Source organism: Triticum aestivum, chromosome 7B (assembly GCF_018294505.1).
Source record: "Triticum aestivum cultivar Chinese Spring chromosome 7B, IWGSC CS RefSeq v2.1, whole genome shotgun sequence".
NCBI lineage: Eukaryota > Viridiplantae > Streptophyta > Magnoliopsida > Poales > Poaceae > Triticum > Triticum aestivum.
The window spans coordinates 721,258,100-721,277,925 of record NC_057813.1 but is presented as its reverse complement, the minus strand read 5'-3'; the positions used below and the strand labels follow the sequence as shown (position 1 = coordinate 721,277,925).

At 46.3% G+C, this 19,826-nt stretch overlaps 2 protein-coding genes across 2 annotated transcripts; both read left to right on the top strand.

Moving 5' to 3' along the window:
- Window positions 1–14,801: 14,801 nt before the first annotated feature.
- Window positions 14,802–16,490, top strand: LOC123162695 (3-ketoacyl-CoA synthase 5-like). The gene has a single exon (XM_044580473.1). It carries the CDS (start codon window positions 14,829–14,831, stop codon window positions 16,263–16,265), a length of 1,437 nt encoding a protein of 478 aa, XP_044436408.1. The 5' UTR covers window positions 14,802–14,828; the 3' UTR covers window positions 16,266–16,490.
- A 2,367-nt stretch (window positions 16,491–18,857) lies between these two features.
- On the top strand, window positions 18,858–19,472 carry LOC123158615 (basic leucine zipper 19-like). The gene has a single exon (XM_044576534.1). It carries the CDS (start codon window positions 18,858–18,860, stop codon window positions 19,470–19,472), a length of 615 nt encoding a protein of 204 aa, XP_044432469.1.
- Window positions 19,473–19,826: the final 354 nt, after the last annotated feature.

Here is a 19,826-nt window from a genome sequence, read left to right as displayed (position 1 = left end):
CTGTCCCGAAGAGGCAAAGACCAACCCCACCATCCGCCATACAACCCTTGCCACTGGAGACTGAAAAAACGAGTGCTGGGATGTCTTCCTTTTGTCATAGAAAGAACATCTGGTATTACCAGGCCAGTTTCTCCTCCCCATTACACCCCTGGCAAGGACTATATCTTGGAAGAGTTGTCGAAGGAATGGTTTACCTTCAGGGGAATTTAAGCCTTCCAAATCCACCGAAAATCACAATCGGCAATACCTTTTTCACGTTGTTCATACATTGATTTCATACTAACACTAGTGCAGAATCAGGCTATAGCACCGGTTCGTAAGGGTCTTTAGTGCCGGTTACCCCCCCCCCCCTAGTACCGGTTCTGCACGAACCGCCGCTAAAGGGCCACCACGTGGCACGAGCCAAGGCTGGGTGTGGGGAGACCTTTAGTACCGCTTGGTAACAGCAACCGGTACTAATTTTTTTGGGGGTTTTGATTTTATTATTTATTTTTCCTTTAATTTTGTGTTTTCCATTTACTTCTTTTTCATTTGCTGGTATTCTCTAATGTGTAGATGACATGTGGCCCCACTAGTTTAAATTTGTTTAGACTAATAAATTGCCCCTTTGACATTTACATGTGGGCCACACCTGGCCCTTTGACTAGTCAAGTTTGACTTGGTCAATTCAGATTTATATACTAAATACAAAAAAAAAATCAAAAATTGTTTTAAAAGTTTGGAAATTAATATAAAATAAATCGTAACTCGGATGAAAATACTTTGTACATGAAAGTTGCTGAGAACGACGAAACGAATCCAAGATCGCGGTCCGTTTGTCCGTCACACATCTCTAGCATAGCAAACATGCAACAATCCTCCTCCGGTTCATCTGTCCGAAAATGTCAAACATCGAAAATACTTTCCCGGTTGTTTTCCCTCTTCGCCAGTAACACCTACTACCGCGTTAGGGCACTACTAGCACTGCTATTTGCCTTGTCATGCATCTTATGCATCTGTTTGTAATGTATTCATTGTTTTTTTCCCTCTTCTCTCCGGTAGACTACGAGACTGACGTTGCTGCTGCCCCGATCGACTAAGGTGTTGACGACCCCTCTTTCTTGCCAGAGCAACCAGGCAAGCCCCCCCCCCCCCATCACCAGATATCGCCTATTCCTTCCCTCTACTGCTTGCATTAGAGTACTGTAGCATGTTACTGTTTCGGTTAATCCTATGCTGTTACATAGTCTGTCACCGTTGCTACAGTTGTTGATACCTTACCTGCAATCTTAAATGCTTAGTATAGGATGCTAGTTTATCATATGTGGCCCTACATTCTTGTCCGCCTGCCTTGCTATACTATCGGGTCGTGATCACTCGGGAGGTGATCACGGGTATATACTATACATACATACTATTCAGGTGGTGACTAAAGTCAGGTTGGCTTGTAGAGTACCCGCAAGTGAATTCGGAGATGGGGGCTGAAGGGGCAGGTGGTTCCATCCAGGTAGTGATGGGCCTGGGTTCCCGACAGCCCCCTGATGTTTACTTTGTGGCGGAGCGACATGGCAGGTTGAGACCACCTAGGTGAGAGATGGGTCTGGCCCTGGTTGGCGTCCGCGGTTATTTCAAAATAACATGCTTAACGAGATCTTGGTATTTGATCCGAGTCTGGCCACTGGCCTATACGCACTAACCAACTACGCGGGAACAGTTATGGACACTCGACGTCGTGGTATCAGCCGAAGCCTTCTTGACGTCAGCGACTGAGCGGCGCGCGCCGGGTTGGACCGTGTAACGCAACTTCCTTTGTAATGGAGGTTGCTAGGTCTGCTCACCGGCCACCCTTGCAACGTGCAGGTGTGCAATGGGCGATGGGCCCAGACCCCTGTGCTCATAGGATTTAGGCCGGCATGCTGACCTCTCTGTTGTGCCTAGGTAGAGCTGTGACATGTTGATCTTCCGAGGCCGGGCATGACCTAGGAAAGTGTGTCCGGCCAGAGGGATCGAGCGTGTTGGGTTATGTGGTGCACCCCTGCAGGGAAGTTTATCTATTCAAATAGCCGTGTCCCTCGGTAAAAGGACGACCCGGAGTTGTACCTTGACCTTATGCCAACTAGAATTGGATAATTAATAAAACACACCCAGAAAAGTTCCAGAGACATCCCGGTGATCACTTTCCCATAGGGCGACGAGGGGAGGATCGCCGGGTAGAATTATGCTATGCGACGATACTTGGTGAACTTGCAATGTATTCTCTTCTACATGCTGCAAGATGGAGGCTGTCAGAAGTGTAGTCTTCGATAGGACTAGCTATCCCCCTCTTATTCTGGCATCCTGCAGTTCAGTCCACCGATATTGCTTATTTACACATATACACATGCATATATAGTGTAGATCCTTACTTGCGAGTACTTTGGATGAGTACTTACGGTTGCTTTGCTTCCTCTTTTGCCCCTTTTTCCTCTTCTTTCCGGATGTCGCAACCAGATGCTGGAGCCCAGGAGCCAGATGTCACTGTCGACGACGACCCCTACTACACCAAGGGTGCCTACTTCTACGTTCAGGCCGCTGACGACCAAGAGTAGTTTAGGAGGATCCCAGGTAGGAGGTTGCGCCTCTTTTGATCTGTATCCCAATTTGTGCTAGCCATCTTATGGCACCTTGTTTAACTTTATGTCTGTACTCAGATTGTTGCTTCCGCTGACTCGTTTATGTTCGAGCACTTGTATTCGAGCCCTTGAGGGCCCTGGCTTGTAATATGATGCTTGTATGGGTTATTTTACTTTTAGAGTTGTGTTGTAATATCTTCCCGTGAGTCTCTGATCTTGACCGTACACATTTGCTTGCATGATTAGTGTACGATTGAATCAGGGGCATCACATCGCTGGAGAGGGTAGGTAGAGCGTGGATCCTGCTATTAGACAACAAGGACCGAGAATGGTGACAACGTGGTCACGTACGAAAGATAGGAAACCAACGAAGCAACCCTCCACGGTATGTCCCATGCCCGCCCCGGCCATGCCGTCCAAGGGAGGGCCTCCGCGCCCATGCTACTGCCCGAGCATCACGCCGGAGCAACCTAGCGTCGTGCCATCCAGCGTTGTGTGATGCTGCCAATACTGTGTCGCTACACACCCTACCTCGGGGGCCACCACTGAAAAAACAACAAGGCCCGCCGCCACCTTCCTTGGAGCAGACCCTGCTTTGTCGGCGGCCCTTCAGCTAGCGGCGGCACGAGAGGAGAGGGAGGAGGATTTGTAGGGAAGGCGGCGGCTAGGGTTCCCCGTGTCGCCAGAGGAGGGCAAGACAGGGAAGGAGGGGGGCGGTCCAATACACCAAAAGACTTGTTGGTGACTTTTACCATCCCGCCTAAAAAGTATATAAGCAACACCGAATCAAATAACCTAAACCCTTTGCGATATACAAAATAGAAAACCAAAATAAAGTATATAGAAAGCTAAACAAATAATCAAAACCTTTACAAATACAAATAATCAAAACTTTTGCACATACAAATAACCAAACTTTTGATATATCTACACAATATAAAGTTTAGTGGTCTGGTTATGCTGAACCACTGGATAAATGGGACAAAATGCAGGAGGAGGCTATGTTTGGGAAACCCGGAGAAGTACTCTAAATTATGGTTGCCTTCGTTAAAAAAAACTGCTCTCACCTCTGACAACAATGTGATTGTTATATTAGTTTGGATGGTAAACTATCAATGTCAATTTTAATTTTTCTCACCGCCAAATTGACAACTTTGAATAAAATAGCGAATTGATGGCCAATTAATCAAGCAAACAAGCATGCATGTTCATCGATATCGACCAAAAGAGAGGAACCACATATGTTTTAATTTCACTTTCCTAGAAACGGAAACCTAGCGCATGCATGTTTCATCGATATCGCCGGTCAGGGGCGGATCTACAGCCCAGGCCCCCAGGGCCCAGGCCCGGGGCGTGGTTTTTTTTTAGTTATTATCATGCTATGTTTTTCATATGGGCCTGGGGCTTAGCCCACAACATAACCATGTACTCCCTCCACGCACGCACGTCTGGAGTGGAGCGACCATGACAGCCGCCTCCCCTCCTGTGCACCGCGCCGCCACCAGGCCGCTGGCGACTCCCCCCACGCCCGTCCAGTCCCAGGAATGCCCCGCTCCTTGCCTCTCTTCTCCGCGACATAGCCCGGGGCTGTCTCTCTTCTCCACAATCCCCTGCTCGTCTGCTCCCCGCTGCTCAGGACTGTGGATTGCTGGTCTGCCGCTGCTGCTCTAGCCGGGCGGCGCCGCCGGTCTACTCCGGACACTGCCTGAATCCGGACCCCCCCATCTCCGCGTCGCCGCTCTACTCACTGCCCGACTCCGGGCTCGGATTTAATTGATGTATATCCCCTGTTTTATGTATGATATGAAGAATGTTTAACTAAACCCTGAACCAACTATTCAGTCATTGTTCCTGCCTAATTCTATATGTATTATCGATTTGAAACTGAAGCATTTTTATGTCAATTCATTTCATATTGCAGAAAGAGAAGATGAAGAGATATTTGTCGGCAAGTATTCCTGAGAATGATATTTTATATGGCTTTCGAGCTTTTATAGGGATCGCGGAGGGCTTTTAACTCCTCGTATAGGTAAGTTTTTGGATTTTAATTAATCATTATTATTTCACTACTACCTCTCTCTCAGTTTACAGGGCGTGCGCATACCCCTAGATCGTCAATTTGACCAACCTAATACAAGTCATATATTACAAAAAGTATACCAATATAAACTTTAGATGTTCTATTTTTAAAAGATATAGTTTTTGTGTTATATAGTTTATATTAAGGTGATCAAATTGGCAACCTAGGTATACGTGTAGGACTTGTAAACTGAAACGGATGTAGTATGTTTATGCCTTTTCTTATGAGATTACACGTTTGATGTCTTGAAGGTGTTGCTTCTTCTTGTGCGGTTGATCATATTATGGGGGGCGCAAATGAAATAAACAACTGATTTGGTACTCTTTTATGTCCCTGTATTATCTCTAGTTTTATCATGTTTCTCTTCTGTTGGATTGTTAAGCACTAAGATTAAATTCTAGATTTATTGAACAATTGTGATTTATTTTGTTTGTTATTGCATATGTTCTTTTTTAAATATCATAATGTGTTTTTGGGTAGTTATAACTGCCAAAGTTTTTCCTTGTTGCCGAAAAATTTTTTGGGCCCGGGCTTTGCTTCAATTCTGGCTCCGCCACTGTCGCCGGTTGTGCTTCCCAGCTCGATAGGCGGTTGGGGAGTAATTGACAAAAAACTACCACATTTCACGTATCTGTCCCACAGAACTACCACATTTTGAAAACTGACCAAAAACTCCAGATTAGTGCTAATTTCATGGCAAAAAACTACCAGGTCGAGTTGACGACCGATTTAACCGTTTTAAACCCCTTTCTGACAGAGCTGGCCCACCTGTCGGGACGGCTGCCGTGCTAACGGCTAACGGCCCACACGTCAGCACCAACCTTCTTCTTCCTCCTCTTCTCCTTCTTGTTGGCATTTCCTCGAACACCTTACCAGCAGCAGAGCAGGACACCGGCGTCAGCTAAATCAATCGATGCTGCCGCTCGCCGAGGACCTCCTCCTCGCGCCCCGGTGCATCGAGCCGCGGATCTGGTAGCTACCATCATCCCCGCACGTCGCCGGCGTGGATCCGGTCACCACCACCGTCTCCATCACGCTGCACAAGCAGCAGGCCGCGACACCGTCCAGATGCGGGAGAGTAGCAGCAGCATGCAGCAGCGTCGGTCAGATGTGGGAGACCAGCGACCGCGAGCCCCGACAGCGGAGGGTGGCGGAGGTATGCACCGAAGCCCCAGGCATCCTCCAGCATCATCATCACGGAGGCGACGCGCCGGCGAGACCACCTTGGCTTGGACCGGGAGGAGGGAAGCGACCACAGCCACATCGCTAGGTTTTGGCCACGGCCAGGAGGCGGACGGCTGCTGCGTCGGTGAAGACAGCCGCCCTCCCAGCCGCTCTGGTTGGTTGCCCGCGGGTGGCTCGTCGCGCGTGACGGCATGAAGCAAGCATCACGTTTCGCTGCCGCGCAAACAAGGCCACATGGAGCAGGGAGCAGGAGGAGGAGGAAGAAGGTCGCCGGTGCCACAGGCTGCCGCTGCTCACCGGCGTCGACGCGTCGACACGGTGGTGCTGCCCGATGCACATAAGGTGCTTGTTGAAATGTCAAACAGAGAAGGAGGGGAGGAAGAAGAAGGTTGATGATGACGTGTGGGTCCCATTTGTCATAACGGTTAACTTCACGGTCAAAATAAACAGAGTTGACTTTGCTGCCGGTCCCACATATCATAAACAAGTTTAAAATCATAAAAACGGTCATCAACTCAATTTGGTAGTTTTTTGTCACAAAATTAGTATTAATCTGGAGTTTTTGGTCAGTTTTCAAAATGTGGTAGTTCTGTGGGACGGATACGTGAAATGTGGTAGTTTTTTGTCAATTACTCGGCGGTTGGGCCATGGCGTGGATAGGAGCGGACGCCAGGTCAAGGCATCTCCAATGTAGAATGCTTATATGAGCGCTTAGAGAAATTAAAAAGTATCACAAAATTACCGGGCGCTGTTTGTTTCAACGCTAGACGCTAAGTGCGGGGCGCTTAGAAAAACCAGCTGCCACACGAGCGCATACCCCGCACGGCAAAGAAAGCACAAGCGCTCGCTTCTACTTTTTGCGCCGATGCCTCGTACGACGTCAAGAATAATCGTTCGAACCGTCCATCGACAAGGGAATAAATCCTGGCGCCCCTGCGTTAGCGCCCGTGTTGGACATGCCCTCATGGCGACCAGACAGCAACGGCGTCAATCAGACAATCACAGGAGCAGTGCTCAGTGATCCTCAACAGCGCCGGTTTCATGTTCACGCGGTGTGCGTGGTGGCCGCGTGGGCTTGAACTGTTAGGCAAACAGGAGGAAGTTGTTAGGCGATCAGAAGAGAGAGAAGGGGACCAGCTATGGCTCACGTCCAGGAACACTTCCCCCCTTACTTTATCACCGTGTAGCCCACGCCTCTCCATGCATCTCTATGTATGCATGCATGCACTTTGCCCGCTTAAACCAGGCTACCATTGTGATCCAATCTTCCGTTAAATTGTAATAGCATCAATTAATGAGTAGTATAAGCTGTAAATTATACCGCTTTGACACTCACTCTATAGGCAGAAGAAAAAAATAAAACAAATACAAAACTAAAAAAGACAAAAAAATAAGCTTTTTTAACGAAGAATAAATCAAGGACATCGATATTATCCTAAAAGAAAGGAAAAACAACAGAACCATATACCAAAACAAAAGCAAAAAATGATCTAAAAATGTTATAGGAAAGAATGAATTAGTTGCACTGGTACTAGCATAAAGAGGAAAGAAAATGAAGAAATAAAACTTAAAGTATATCATGACAAAACATTTGTGCACAAATTGCATAGAACTTGCACTAGTTCGCAATGTGCAAGAATACACATAGGCAATGTAAATTTTCACAGCGGTGTAATTTGACACGAATTACATAGAACTTGTATGTAGTTGTCGATGTTAGGGCATCTCCAACGCTGACGTCCAAACCAGAGACCACATCCGTCCACGGACCGGGAGGACTAGTCCATAGACAGTGACGCAGAGCCGGCCATCCAAGCCTATACAGTAAATGTCTGGCTCTATTAACTTATAAAAAGATTATTAGCTGTTAGTATGGTTGAAGGCTCCTAATCATAGTGCTTATGTAGCTTCCGCCAAATCTTGCCCAATTTAGCTAGTAAGCCCCAACCAAATATGAGTATTTGGCTGCCGCCAAATGAAGGTGCTCCAACTAGTGCATAAAAGAGCACCTTCCGCGAAATAAATGTCTGGTTTGCATAATAAAAAATATTAGAATCTATCTCCAACTGCAAATAACACAATGCATTTCGCCAGTACTACCTTCCGCCAGCATGCTAGCTATCTGCTGCAATTAACACAATGCATTCCACTAAATGCTAGCCATCATTGACGGGCGCAGAGTAGATTCACAATGGTGGGTGCACATGAGAAAATATCCAAATGGATTGATTAAGGACCTATTTGCGAAAAAGTAAAGCTCCACGGGGATTGTGTGAAACAATGTATGATTGTGGCTGGTTCGGAGTGATTTGGACTAGTTTGTACCTGCTTACTAAGTGTGTGGACTGGTTCATTGCTCTGCAACTTTGTGTACTCCCTTCATCGAAATATATAGGGCCTAATATGTTTTTTAGGATACCTTTGACCATTTATAAGATATATAAAAATGAGGATGTATGATGTGAAAATTATGTCATTAAAAACTCCTTTCAGATACGAATTTGATGGTATACTTATTGTAACGTACACATCATATATTATTGTTCTAACCGGTTGTCAAAGTCAACCTCGAAACGCATGCTAGGCCTCCTATTTTCATTGAGGAATTGGCCTTGTATATCTGGAGGGAGGGAGTACCAAAGTCTTCCACCATACAACTTGCGTGTTAATCAACTCTTAGAGACAATTTTTATTAATCGCATTACAGTTTTTTATGGGGTTAGTTGCATTAAAGTTGGTATTGCATGGTATTCTTGACCCTCTATTAGTGGCATGATTCCCTAAGCAAAGAGTTCATTCAAAGGGGCCTTGTTTCCCGGAGGTGACCGCGGCGTGCATTTGATTAAATAACCTGAAGGAGATGTATTATATGGCCTTCTCGAGGCTTTATGTTCTTTATTACCTCTCTAATCTACATAGGCAAAGGTGCCCGATCATCGAGTATATAGCCCATTATTATATTACCCTAATTTCTAGATTAGATAATCGAGAAATTGATTATGTTTTTGCCGAACATATGCGACTGTTCTAGGAAATACAAAAAAAATCAGCCGCCTGTCAAATAGCTAAATTGCGAACAGAGAAAAAGAAATATGATAGGAAAGAGATGCATGAAAAACAAGTTCTTTAAATTTTACTAACAGAGAAGATTTACTTTAATTTATCAATTAATACTCCCGGATTCCGGCCATTAGTGCACTGTATGTACTACGTCTTTCTTCGAAATAGTTTGACTACGTGTTGCATGGCTGTGTGGCCGCAAGCATGCATGCACTTCGTGCCCTATAACTATTTAGTGCGTTACACTTAGGTAATACTACCTGATAAAAATCCAACCGTAAATTTGAAACATAATGGCTTTGAAAAGATTCTTTGTTGGATTATATACCAGTTAATGTGCTTTTTGACATCTCAAAAGCAACACTCACTAGTAGAAAACCACTCATTAGTCCCGGTTCGTAAGGGTCTTTAGTCCCGGTTCATGAACCGGGACTAATGGGTCGTTACTAATACCTCCACCCATTAGTCCCGGTTCAATCCAGAACCGGGACCAATGCGCCTCCACGTGGCCCTGTGCGCCCACCTCAGTCAGGGGGCCTTTGGTCCCGGTCGGTGGCACCAACCGGGACCAAAATGCATCCACGCGTCAGCATTGCAGTTGCTGGGGGTTTTGTGTTTTTTTTTTGAAAGGAGGGGAGGTTGGGGGTTTTGGGGGGTTAATTTAATTAGGTGTTTCATATATTGTGTTAGCTAGCTAATTAATAGAGAGAAGTGTCCTCTCTTATGTCCGTGCTTGGATGCTACGTACTATATATACATAAGTGATCGAGAGAACCATTCAGTACAGAAGTTCGTCATGCATACCGAGAGAAGTGATCGATCGACCTCTCCTTCTCCGAGAGGTTGGTCGAACAACAAGTTTTCGTATCATGTATCCGACGCTACTGGCTACATACATGTACAATATGTATAAGATCTCTTATAATTACAAACCCCTAGCTAGCATTTGAAATCAATTTCCACATGGTATTCTCCGGTTTTACTGATGGCGTGGTCAAAAAAGAATCCCGCCAATTCCTCTTGAATTGCTTTCATGCGATCTGGTTCTAGAAGTTCATTCCACATCTGCCACGTCTAATTTGAAGAAGGGGGTTAATTAATACATATATATGAATGAAACTCAACAGAAATGATAGTGTAATAAAATGAAATTGCGAATATTATTGCTTACGCACTTCATATTGTCTTTGAGAGTAGCCCCGCTTGTTTTTCAAAGTCGCGGTGTGGATGAACTCGCACACGTAGTATCCACAGAAATCATTCCCTTCCTCCTGCCACAAGCACTTTACGAGAAATAGAGGTCAATCAAACTGATAATGAAGCATTATAAATGGCATTGATGAAAGTACAGCTATATATAGAATCAACGGGCCGGAGATGCGCGCAACTAGCTAGCCAGTAGTACTTACTTTCGGGTATGTATATCGCAGCTCCTTTGGCAGTCCCGGAGCTTCTGCGGTGAACTGTTTCCAAACCCTGCAAGACAAAGAAAATAATTATTATTACTTGAGATATCAGGAAATGAACAAAAAGTTACCGATATGGTGTGATAATTATGATCGATTGAACTTACTTGCTGAGCATTTCAGTCATGTCCGCTTAGGTTTTGGGATCTTTCCGTCTCGAGTCTAAGACGGTTACTAGTCCACGCTCAAGCTTAATCTCCAGAAGAATATAGTGGTACCTGCGCACGCATGCATAACTCATCAATTACATTACTATAACCTCGCTTGAGTAATAAGGGAAACCGAATATGCACACGACAGTAACACTCACGGGCCATTGTAAGGAAAGAGTATGGTATCTTTGTTTTGATTTTTTATCAACGATCGTAGCAGGTTGTCCTCGGCCTCTTTGACGTTCTTTTTAACCAGAAATACATCTATGATATTTGTGTTAATGAACCCAATATCATAAATTTCTTGTTTTTTGCACTCGACGATCTTCAATCTGCATAATATATTGAGGATAATTAATTATAAATACATGCATGCAATGAAAAAGCCGAGCTATATATAGAGACTTAATGACAGAAATAGTACTTACAGGCAGTAGCAAAAGACCATTAATTTATCGAGGGCCTTTTGATTGAAGAACTCGAAGAACTCCTCAAATGAAACAGTCAACAGATCATTTGCAACGAGATCGTGCTCCTATTTAATATGCAGATACAAAGCATTCTTACCATCAGACTCTCTGCAGGTTTCCATGTACCAATTATGGAATCTTCGCATCATTGTTGTCAGAGATTTTTCATCTTTGATGAGAGGCTTCCCGTACTCGTATCTGTGTCCGTCCACCTTCAAGAAATCAGGAAGTGCATCGTCAGGCAGGTAACCGTCAAGATTGCCATAACCGGCCACCGTCCCCGGAGCATTAGACACATTGAGCGGGGGGCACGATTGTTGTGCTTGTTCGCCGAGCTGGGCAATTTTTTCCTCTTTGCTCGTTGTTTTGACCTTTTAGCACTGACAGTAGTTCCCGACCGCTGGGCTTGGAGATATGTCTGTTCAGTAATGCGCTCATAGTTGGTTCTCGGCGGAGACTTTGATGGTTTCCTCAGGGCATCGATAGTGCGCTTTGCTTTCACCGGAGAAAACCATTCTGCTTGTTTGCCTCAGCCACTTCGAGAAAATCATGCACGCCCTTAATGTACTCGGAGGTGTGTCTTGAACCGTACATCCATTGCCGGTTCATCTGCGTGCATTATATAATTAAGTGACCAAATTAATAGAAGTTCATCATCACATTAAAACCAAATTACATACATAGTTCTCATCTAACAACATAAAGCTCTGCAAAGCATCTAAATTAATTAAACCATACACTGAAACTATGTAAAACATTTCAATGCGAAAACAAATGCGATCATAATCGCAACCAATGTAACAACTGATCCAACGGCATAATGATACCAAGCCTCGGTATGAATGGCATATTTTCTAATCTTTCTAATCTTCAAGCGCATTGCATCCATCTTGATCTTGTGATCATCGACGACATCCGCAACATGCAACTCCAATATCATCTTCTCCTCCTCAATTTTTCTAATTTTTTCCTTCAACAAATTGTTTTTTTTTCAACTAAATTTAACCTCTCGACAATAGGGTCGGTTGGAATTTCCGGTTCAACAACCTCCTAGATAAATAAAATCTATGTCACGTTGGTCGGCATAATTGTCATAAACAATAAATGAACCAATAGTTATGAAAAGATAATATATACCACATCTGAATCATAGACAGGACGAGGGCCGACGGGGGCGGATACCAAAACCATCGCACTATATAAGATGCAATAATAAAAGTAAAAACATTATACAAGTATCTATATAAACATACAAGTAAGAGTTTTTTTTCCTTTCAGAAAGAAGATAAGAACAAGAGGCTCACCACGGTGGTACCGGCGACGCGGGCGATCGACGGCGGTGAAGACGGGGACGGGACGTGACAGACCGCTAAACCTAGACAAATATTGAGAAAACTGGAGCTTGGAGGTGGAGCTTGGAGAGGAGAAAGCTTAAGTAGTGTGGCTCGGGCATTCCATCGAACACCTCGTGTGCATAGGAGGTGAGCTAGAGCAACACAAAGCTCTCTCCTCGCCGGCCACGAAAAACAGAGCAGTGAGAGTGCTCTGCTCGCGGGGTATATATAGGCAATTAATTGGTCCCGGTTCGTGGCATAAACCGGGACTAAAGGAAAGCTTTTGGTCCCGGTTCGTGCCACGAACTGGGACCAATAGTGGTGGGCCAGGAGCAAGGCACATTGGTCCCGGTTCGTCCTGCCAACCGGGACCAAAAGGTCCAGACGAACCGGGACCAATGGCCCACGTGGCCCGGCCGGCCCCCTGGGCTCAAGAACCGGGTCCAATGCCCCCATTGGTCCCGGTTCTGGATTGAACCGGGACTAATGGGTTGGACCGGCCTGGACCATTGCCCCATTTTCTACTAGTGACTACACTGTCATGTCATGAAGTGTTTCTGTGTTCAGACTATAATTTTAGCATTCCACTTAGAAGGCATCGCATAGCTTAGATAATTTTAGCATCCTATGGAATGGCATTGTTGGCAGCCTGAGTGCTAACTAATTATCGCAACAGTTCAGTCCACAGCGAACCTGAACATGTCTTCAAACTACATGCCAGTTTTTGCCCTTGAAAAAAGTGGTGTTGTTTGGTTAAAAAAATAAAAATGAGTGGCATAAAAGGCTCTTTTAGTATCAATTTTGCTTCTCTTTTCTTCTTACCCAGGGCACCTGACATGTCTTTTCTTCACGAAAAAAATGCAAACTGCGCATGAGCATATTCAACGGAAAATAAAATAAAATATCTAGACGATTTTAATGGGGCGCATACAAAATCTAGACAGTTATTTAGTATAGCAGCAAGAGACGTAGACTATGTCAATAAATTAATATTTTTATGGCAAAAAATTAACATTTTTTTTACATTACAAATCTCGCATGTCACCATTTATATCCAAGTAAGCAATCACGCACATCATGATATACACTTCAAAAAAAATCAATCAGATAGATGTCCAAAGTTCTCTTTGGTTGGACACCTATCAGTGCCAAAGGAAGACCTGACCGTTATCGAGACTACCCTAGCAACATGGCACAAGAAAAAAAGGTGCTAAGACGACTCGACCTTATCACAGAAGGAACAAGTGGGATTATTAGTCCATCTTACTTTGTGCATCGCATCTTTGGTTAAAAATCATCTTGGCTACCATTTCGCTACTTTCTCTCATGTCATGTCGTGGTTACGGTGCTAGGCTCCTGGGGAGCATTGTGTAGCTAACCCCGCATACAAGGCTTAACATTTCACAACCACCCCTGCAATTTGCCCCACTTCCTCCCGAACTCTTCAAGAAAAAATTAGGTCCAATTGAAGAACCAACCTGTTACTGGATGGTTCGTAGGTTGTTGTACCCCAGCCTACCAGGGATGAAACTTAAGGTTTGACACATGTGTATCGGGTAAAGGCGGGACTATTCTTTTAGTGGAAGGTGATGGTCTCATTGCTAGCGAGGTGCCTATGATGACTTCGTCAATCACAAATTTACAATTCCCGTCGACCAAGCCTCTCCGAGGAGCTTATAAGGGTATGGTGTACGTGTGCGCATTTATGAGATTGATTGTATGTGTGTACATGTGAGCGTATGTGTTGTACTTCCTCTATAAAGAAATATAAGGCTTTAGGCTACCTGCAATGCATTGGTGCTTACATGAGGTGCTAAGCACATTAAACTTTAGCAACTAAAACCCCTAATGCATAGATGCTTAACTTGTTGGTGCTAAGCATCCTTCATTTAGTGATTTTGCAACAAAGTTCTTCATGCATCGGTGGGCTTCTTCCATTTAAGTGTTTTGCCGAGGTTCTCGTGCTTGGCATTGTTTCTTCCTGGGGTTACCATGCTCATCTCTCTCCTCTTAATTACCTTGTCACGTCAGATTTTTTGCCTACATGACAGCCTTTAGCACCTGTACAAGGTGGAGCACTAAAAGGGGCCTTAAATCACTAGAATAATGATCTAAATCGCTCTTATATTTCTTTATCAAGGGAGTACTTTGTTTCTAAAAAATATCAGGTCCAAAAGAGCGCAAAATCGATCATTGCCTCCGTTTCCCTGTTCGACATTGAGAGTTTAATTAAAGATGTAGGCTGCCGAGTTGCAACAGCATCGCCACGAGGAGACAGTGACGGCCGCAAGTGATATGCTTGCGTTAATCACCCATCTATCCGCTGCTACCAACCAGAATCATCAAATGCAAAAGGCCTACCGCTGACTACAAATCAATGCTTTGTTTGCACTAAAGACTGTATAAAGGAACCAAATTAAGACACACACACACACACACTAACCCTAGCTCATAAAGGAAAGAGTACTTCTAAAGAAAAGAAAGAGCGGCATGAGCTCGTCGGTCCAGGCCCAACCCATGCGGCTCAAGCTCAAGGCCGTGTACCGGCTGATCGTGGACAACTTCCTTGTCGCTTCCTGTCTCGTCGCCCTCGTGCGGTTCGGCCCGGCGGAGCTCATCAGGTACATCATCCGGCCAGTGCACCTGTTCTTTGCGGCCGCAGCGGCCGCCGTGTACCTAATGCTCCGCCCGCGCGCGCTGTACCTGATCGACTACGCCTGCTTCGACACCTCGCCGCTTGGCCGCATCCCCATGGCCTCATTCATCGAGCACACCAAGCATACTCCCACCATGAGCGACCGCAGCGTCCGGTTCATGTCGCGACTGCTGGCGCGCTCCGGGCTCGGGGAGCAGACCTGCCTGCCGGAGGCGCACCACTTCATCCCGACGCACGAGTATTGCACCCTCGAGAACGCCCGCGCCGAGTTCGAGCTCGTTGTCTTCTCGGCCATCGACGACCTGCTCGCCAAGACCGGCATCGCCCCAGACTCCATCGGCGTGCTCGTCCTCAACTGCAGCCTCTTCTGCCCCACGCCATCTCTGGTCGACATCATCGTGAACAAGTACAACCTGCGCTGTGACATCCGTAGCGTGAACCTCTCCGGCATGGGGTGCAGCGCGGGGCTCATCTCCGTGGGCCTCGCCAATAACCTCCTGCAGGTTGTTCCCCAGGGGTCCCACGCGCTGGTCCTCTCCACGGAGACCATCACGCCAAACTACTACATCGGCAACGAGCGCGCGATGCTCCTGCCAAACTGCCTGTTTCGCGTCGGTGGGGTGGCGGCGCTGCTGTCGACGTTCCCCGCGAATACCCGGTTCCGCCTCAAGCACGTCGTGCGCACCTTCACCGGCGCAAATGACAGTGCTTACCAGTGCGTGTTCCAGGAGGAGGACGACCAGGGGAACGTCGGGATCAACCTCAGCAAGAACCTGATGGCCATCGCCGGGAATTCACTCCAGGCCAACATCACCGAGATCGCGCCGCTCGTCCTGCCTTTCTCCGAGCAGCTCCTTTTCGCCATCTCCTTTGTTGCGCGTAAGGTGCTTCGCGCACGTGTCAAGCCCTACATCCCGAACTTCTCCATGGCGTTCAAGCACCTGTGCATTCACGCCGGCGGACGCGCGGTCATCGACGAGCTGCAGAAGAGCCTCTGCCTCTCCGACGAGCAGGTGGAGGCGTCACGGATGACGCTGCACCGGTTCAGAAACACGTCTAGTAGCTCGCCGTGGTACGAGCTGGCCTACGTGGAGGCCAAAGGGCGGATGCGCAAGGGCCACCGCGTCTGGATGATCGGCTTCGGCTCAGGGTTCAAGTGCAACAGCGTGGTGTGGGAGTGCATCCAGCCTGCTGCCCGCAACACCCATGGGCCGTGGACCACGTCCATCCACAGGCATCCAGTGGACATTCCCGACGTGCTAAGCCACTAGCTTACACAACATAATAAACCCATCCCAGACGGTGGTGTAAACATGAACAATAAACCCCATACGGTCGTTTCTGCTTTGCAACAATTGTAAACGTTATCTTCTGTGTGCTCACGTACGTATCATGTAACCGAATGTCTCTTTTATCACTCACTTGCGATGTGTGTGATGGATTGTTGGATTACAAATGGGCTTTGACCCAAATAAGAAAATAATCCATGTTTAATCTTTAAGGTTCATTTAGGTGCATGCGAAAGGATGAAAAGTTTAGTACCATACTGTTATTATTGTAAAAATGAGACCCATTTATAAAGGTTGCTCTATCACTTACTATAGGAAGTTTGAGAAGAGGAATGATACACATGAGCTCCTCCGCCGCCCGTCATGACGCGTGAGCCGAGCCTTGTTTTTGCCGGCCAGGGATGGTTAATTAATTATGGATTAATTAACGAGCCGCTAATGGAAGTGCCACTGTCCAAGACATTGGGCCGTGGGCTGTTTGCGTACTCGGTCATGGGCCTAAGCCCAGGCACATCTACCCGACGGCCTATATAAGAAGACTCTGGTCCGTGGAGTGAACCCTAACTCACACGCTCCCACATAACCCTAGTTGTCATATATTCTTCCTCTCATTGTGTCGTCTTCGGCGATCCCATCCCGACGACGGCGTGCAGGTTGGTCAAAAAAGCAGGTGTCTCCAGAATCCCGTCGTTTGAGATCCTGCCTGGGAGAACGGTGATAAGGTTTTTGGGGAGCGTCTCGGCAAGACTACTCCCGATCCATCCAAGTCCCCGTCCTCCTCCACATCGACTACTTCTCCTGCATCAACCCCATGGCCAGCGACGCCACCAAGAAGAAGAAGGCCGCGGACGACGCAGATTCTGCTGTTGTCGCCGACGCATTGGCCTGGCCAACCGGAGGTATGATTCGTTCATTCCCTATTTGCTCGTAGCCGTCTATGTTGCGTTCATAGATGTTTTGGTTCTATCTACTGTACGTGCTCACATGCTTAGATATTGCATGAATTGCATACTGTGATTGCCATGTTTATGATCTACTCATGGATTAGATTTATCGAAAAGATGCTAATATTTCCGGCAATCCAAAAACTTTATTTTAAACACTTTTCGATTCAAGGCTTTGCCGCTACTTTGAAACTGGAAAAAATTTGCGGAACGCATTTTAAACGTTGACAAATAAGGACCACCTTGTGGCTCACAAACTCTGACCGGTTTTTTCTTTTTATAGTTTTCTGGACGCTTTTTATCCTTTCTTTTTCCTTCCATTTTTTCATTTTCTTTTTCTTTTTAAAATGCATGATTTTTTTTAAATCTGACTACGTTCTTCAAATTTATGAACATTTTTCGAAAATATGTGAACATTGTTTTGAAAATGGATAACACAATATTCCAAAATAGATGTTTTTTTTCAAAATTGATGATTTTCTAAAAAAAATATGAAATTTATCAAATTTATAAAAGAAAGCTAATTGTTGAACTTTTTTTAGATTTTAGGAAAAAAAGATTTGAGAACTTTTTTTCAAAATTGATGAATTCCTTTTCAAATTTGTGAACTTTGTCTCAAAATCAATGAAGTTTTTTCAAATGTACGGATTTTTTGAAGTTTGTGAGCTTTTTTCAAAATCTGTGAGCATTCCTGAATTCACTAATTTTGTCGGTTTTTCAAAGAAAAATCGGTTTTTATTTTTTCGTATTTGCGCCAAAAAGTCAACGGTTGTCGGTCAACTGGTCAACCCTAGGAGCGACCGTGAAACAGTTTCTAGAACGAGCAGCGTGGTTCTGAAACATTTCCTGGGCCAGCCTATAAGGCGTGCGCGTGGACGCCGTTTCTCCTAGCTGGCGCTTAAGACGCGGACTAGAAGGCCCTTACGAACATGGGTGAGAGACGACAGACATGTGACGTGCGTGCAACTTGGTTGGGCCGGTTGCAACAAAAGCCTAGTTACAAGACGTTCTGAAACAATGAACTCTTTTTGAGGGGTAAAGCATTTATTCAATAAAAGAAACAAATGTCCACAAGTTCCCAATTCATGAAAGCAGTCTCGCCTGCTCCAAACTTAAAAAACTTAAACAAAACCCAAAATCTCATCTGCAACAATCTGCAGGATCGAATCTGGTGGCTGAGAAGGCCACACCTTATTCATAGCAATGCTAACAGAAATGTGGAATATGTGAAGGTTGGATCTCGACCATCCAACAAAGAATCCATCCGATGCGGTGGACGCTCATCTAGGATCGATCGGTAGAAGGCAAGCATTTCCGGGAAGAGTTTGTGGCGGGGAGGAGGACACATCCCTCAGTAAAAATTAGACCGTAGTACCATTTTCGTAAGTGCGTAGGATTTTTGTCCCAGGACTCCGCATCAGGTGCTTCTTTTTCGGCGGAAAAAATATGAAGATGAATCAATCGCTGGCGTTTATTTTTAAAACGCAAGTGGCTTCCATTGGTCCACGTTGAAGTATTTCCCATCATGTCGACACCTTCCCGGGAAAAAATAAGAAACAAATGCAAGCGTCACGTGAGCACGCAGGCTAATTAAGCGTCGTCTCCTGGCCGCTGCAAATCGATCGCGGCCATGGACGACGGGGACCTGGACTTCTCCTCCATGTCCATGGGCAGCTACTTCGACGACGTGCTCGGGGGCGCGGCGGAGCACCTCGCGTGCTGCACCCACACCCACACCTGCAACCCGCCCGCCCACCACGTCCCCCACACCCACACCTGCCACCACGTCCCCCACACCCACACCTGCCACCACGTCCACTCCAAGTTCGCCGCCTCCGCCTCCTCCGACGCTGGCGCCGAGACCCCAGCCGAGTTCGAGGACGCCCACGCCACCTCCCGGAGCAAGAAGCGCCGCCCCTCGGGCAACCGAGCGGCCGTGCGCAAGTACCGCGAGAAGAAGAAGGAGCACACGGGGGTGCTGCAGGAGGAGGCGGCCCGTCTCAGGGCTATGAACGAGCAGCTCGCCAAGAAGGTCCAGGACCACGCCGCACTGGAGGCCGAGGCGGCCAGGCTCCGCTGCCTGCTCGTCGACGTCAGGGGCAGGATCGAAGGGGAGATCGGCTCCTTCCCTTACCAGCGGCGGCCGGCCAAGGGCGACGGCCCGGGCTCTGCTGGCCCGGTCATGATGAGCTCATGTGGCTTCGTACGAACCTGTGAACAGCCTCCTCTTTGTTTTCATCATTAGTAAAAGAGTAGCATCAGAATTTTACTCTGGATACGTTGCCTTCTGAGAGAAATTTTATGCCATTATCATTTTTTTTATGAAAAGCCTTCTTGGCCAGCTTTATTTCCGTTCAAGCATAGTTACATTGGATGCTAACTCAGGAAAGAAAAGTCAATTGGGACCAAAAATACCGTACTAACTGTTATTTAGAGTAATGATACGCTCAGTGAGGGATTGATTATGGGGTTCACGGACTAACAGACGTGGGCGATTGGGATTGGACAAGAGGGGAGGATGGGGTCCACCCCTGCTGAATATCAGCGGGAGAGAGATTAGTTAGAAGAAAATCACGTAAAAGCCCATAAAGGATCCGTG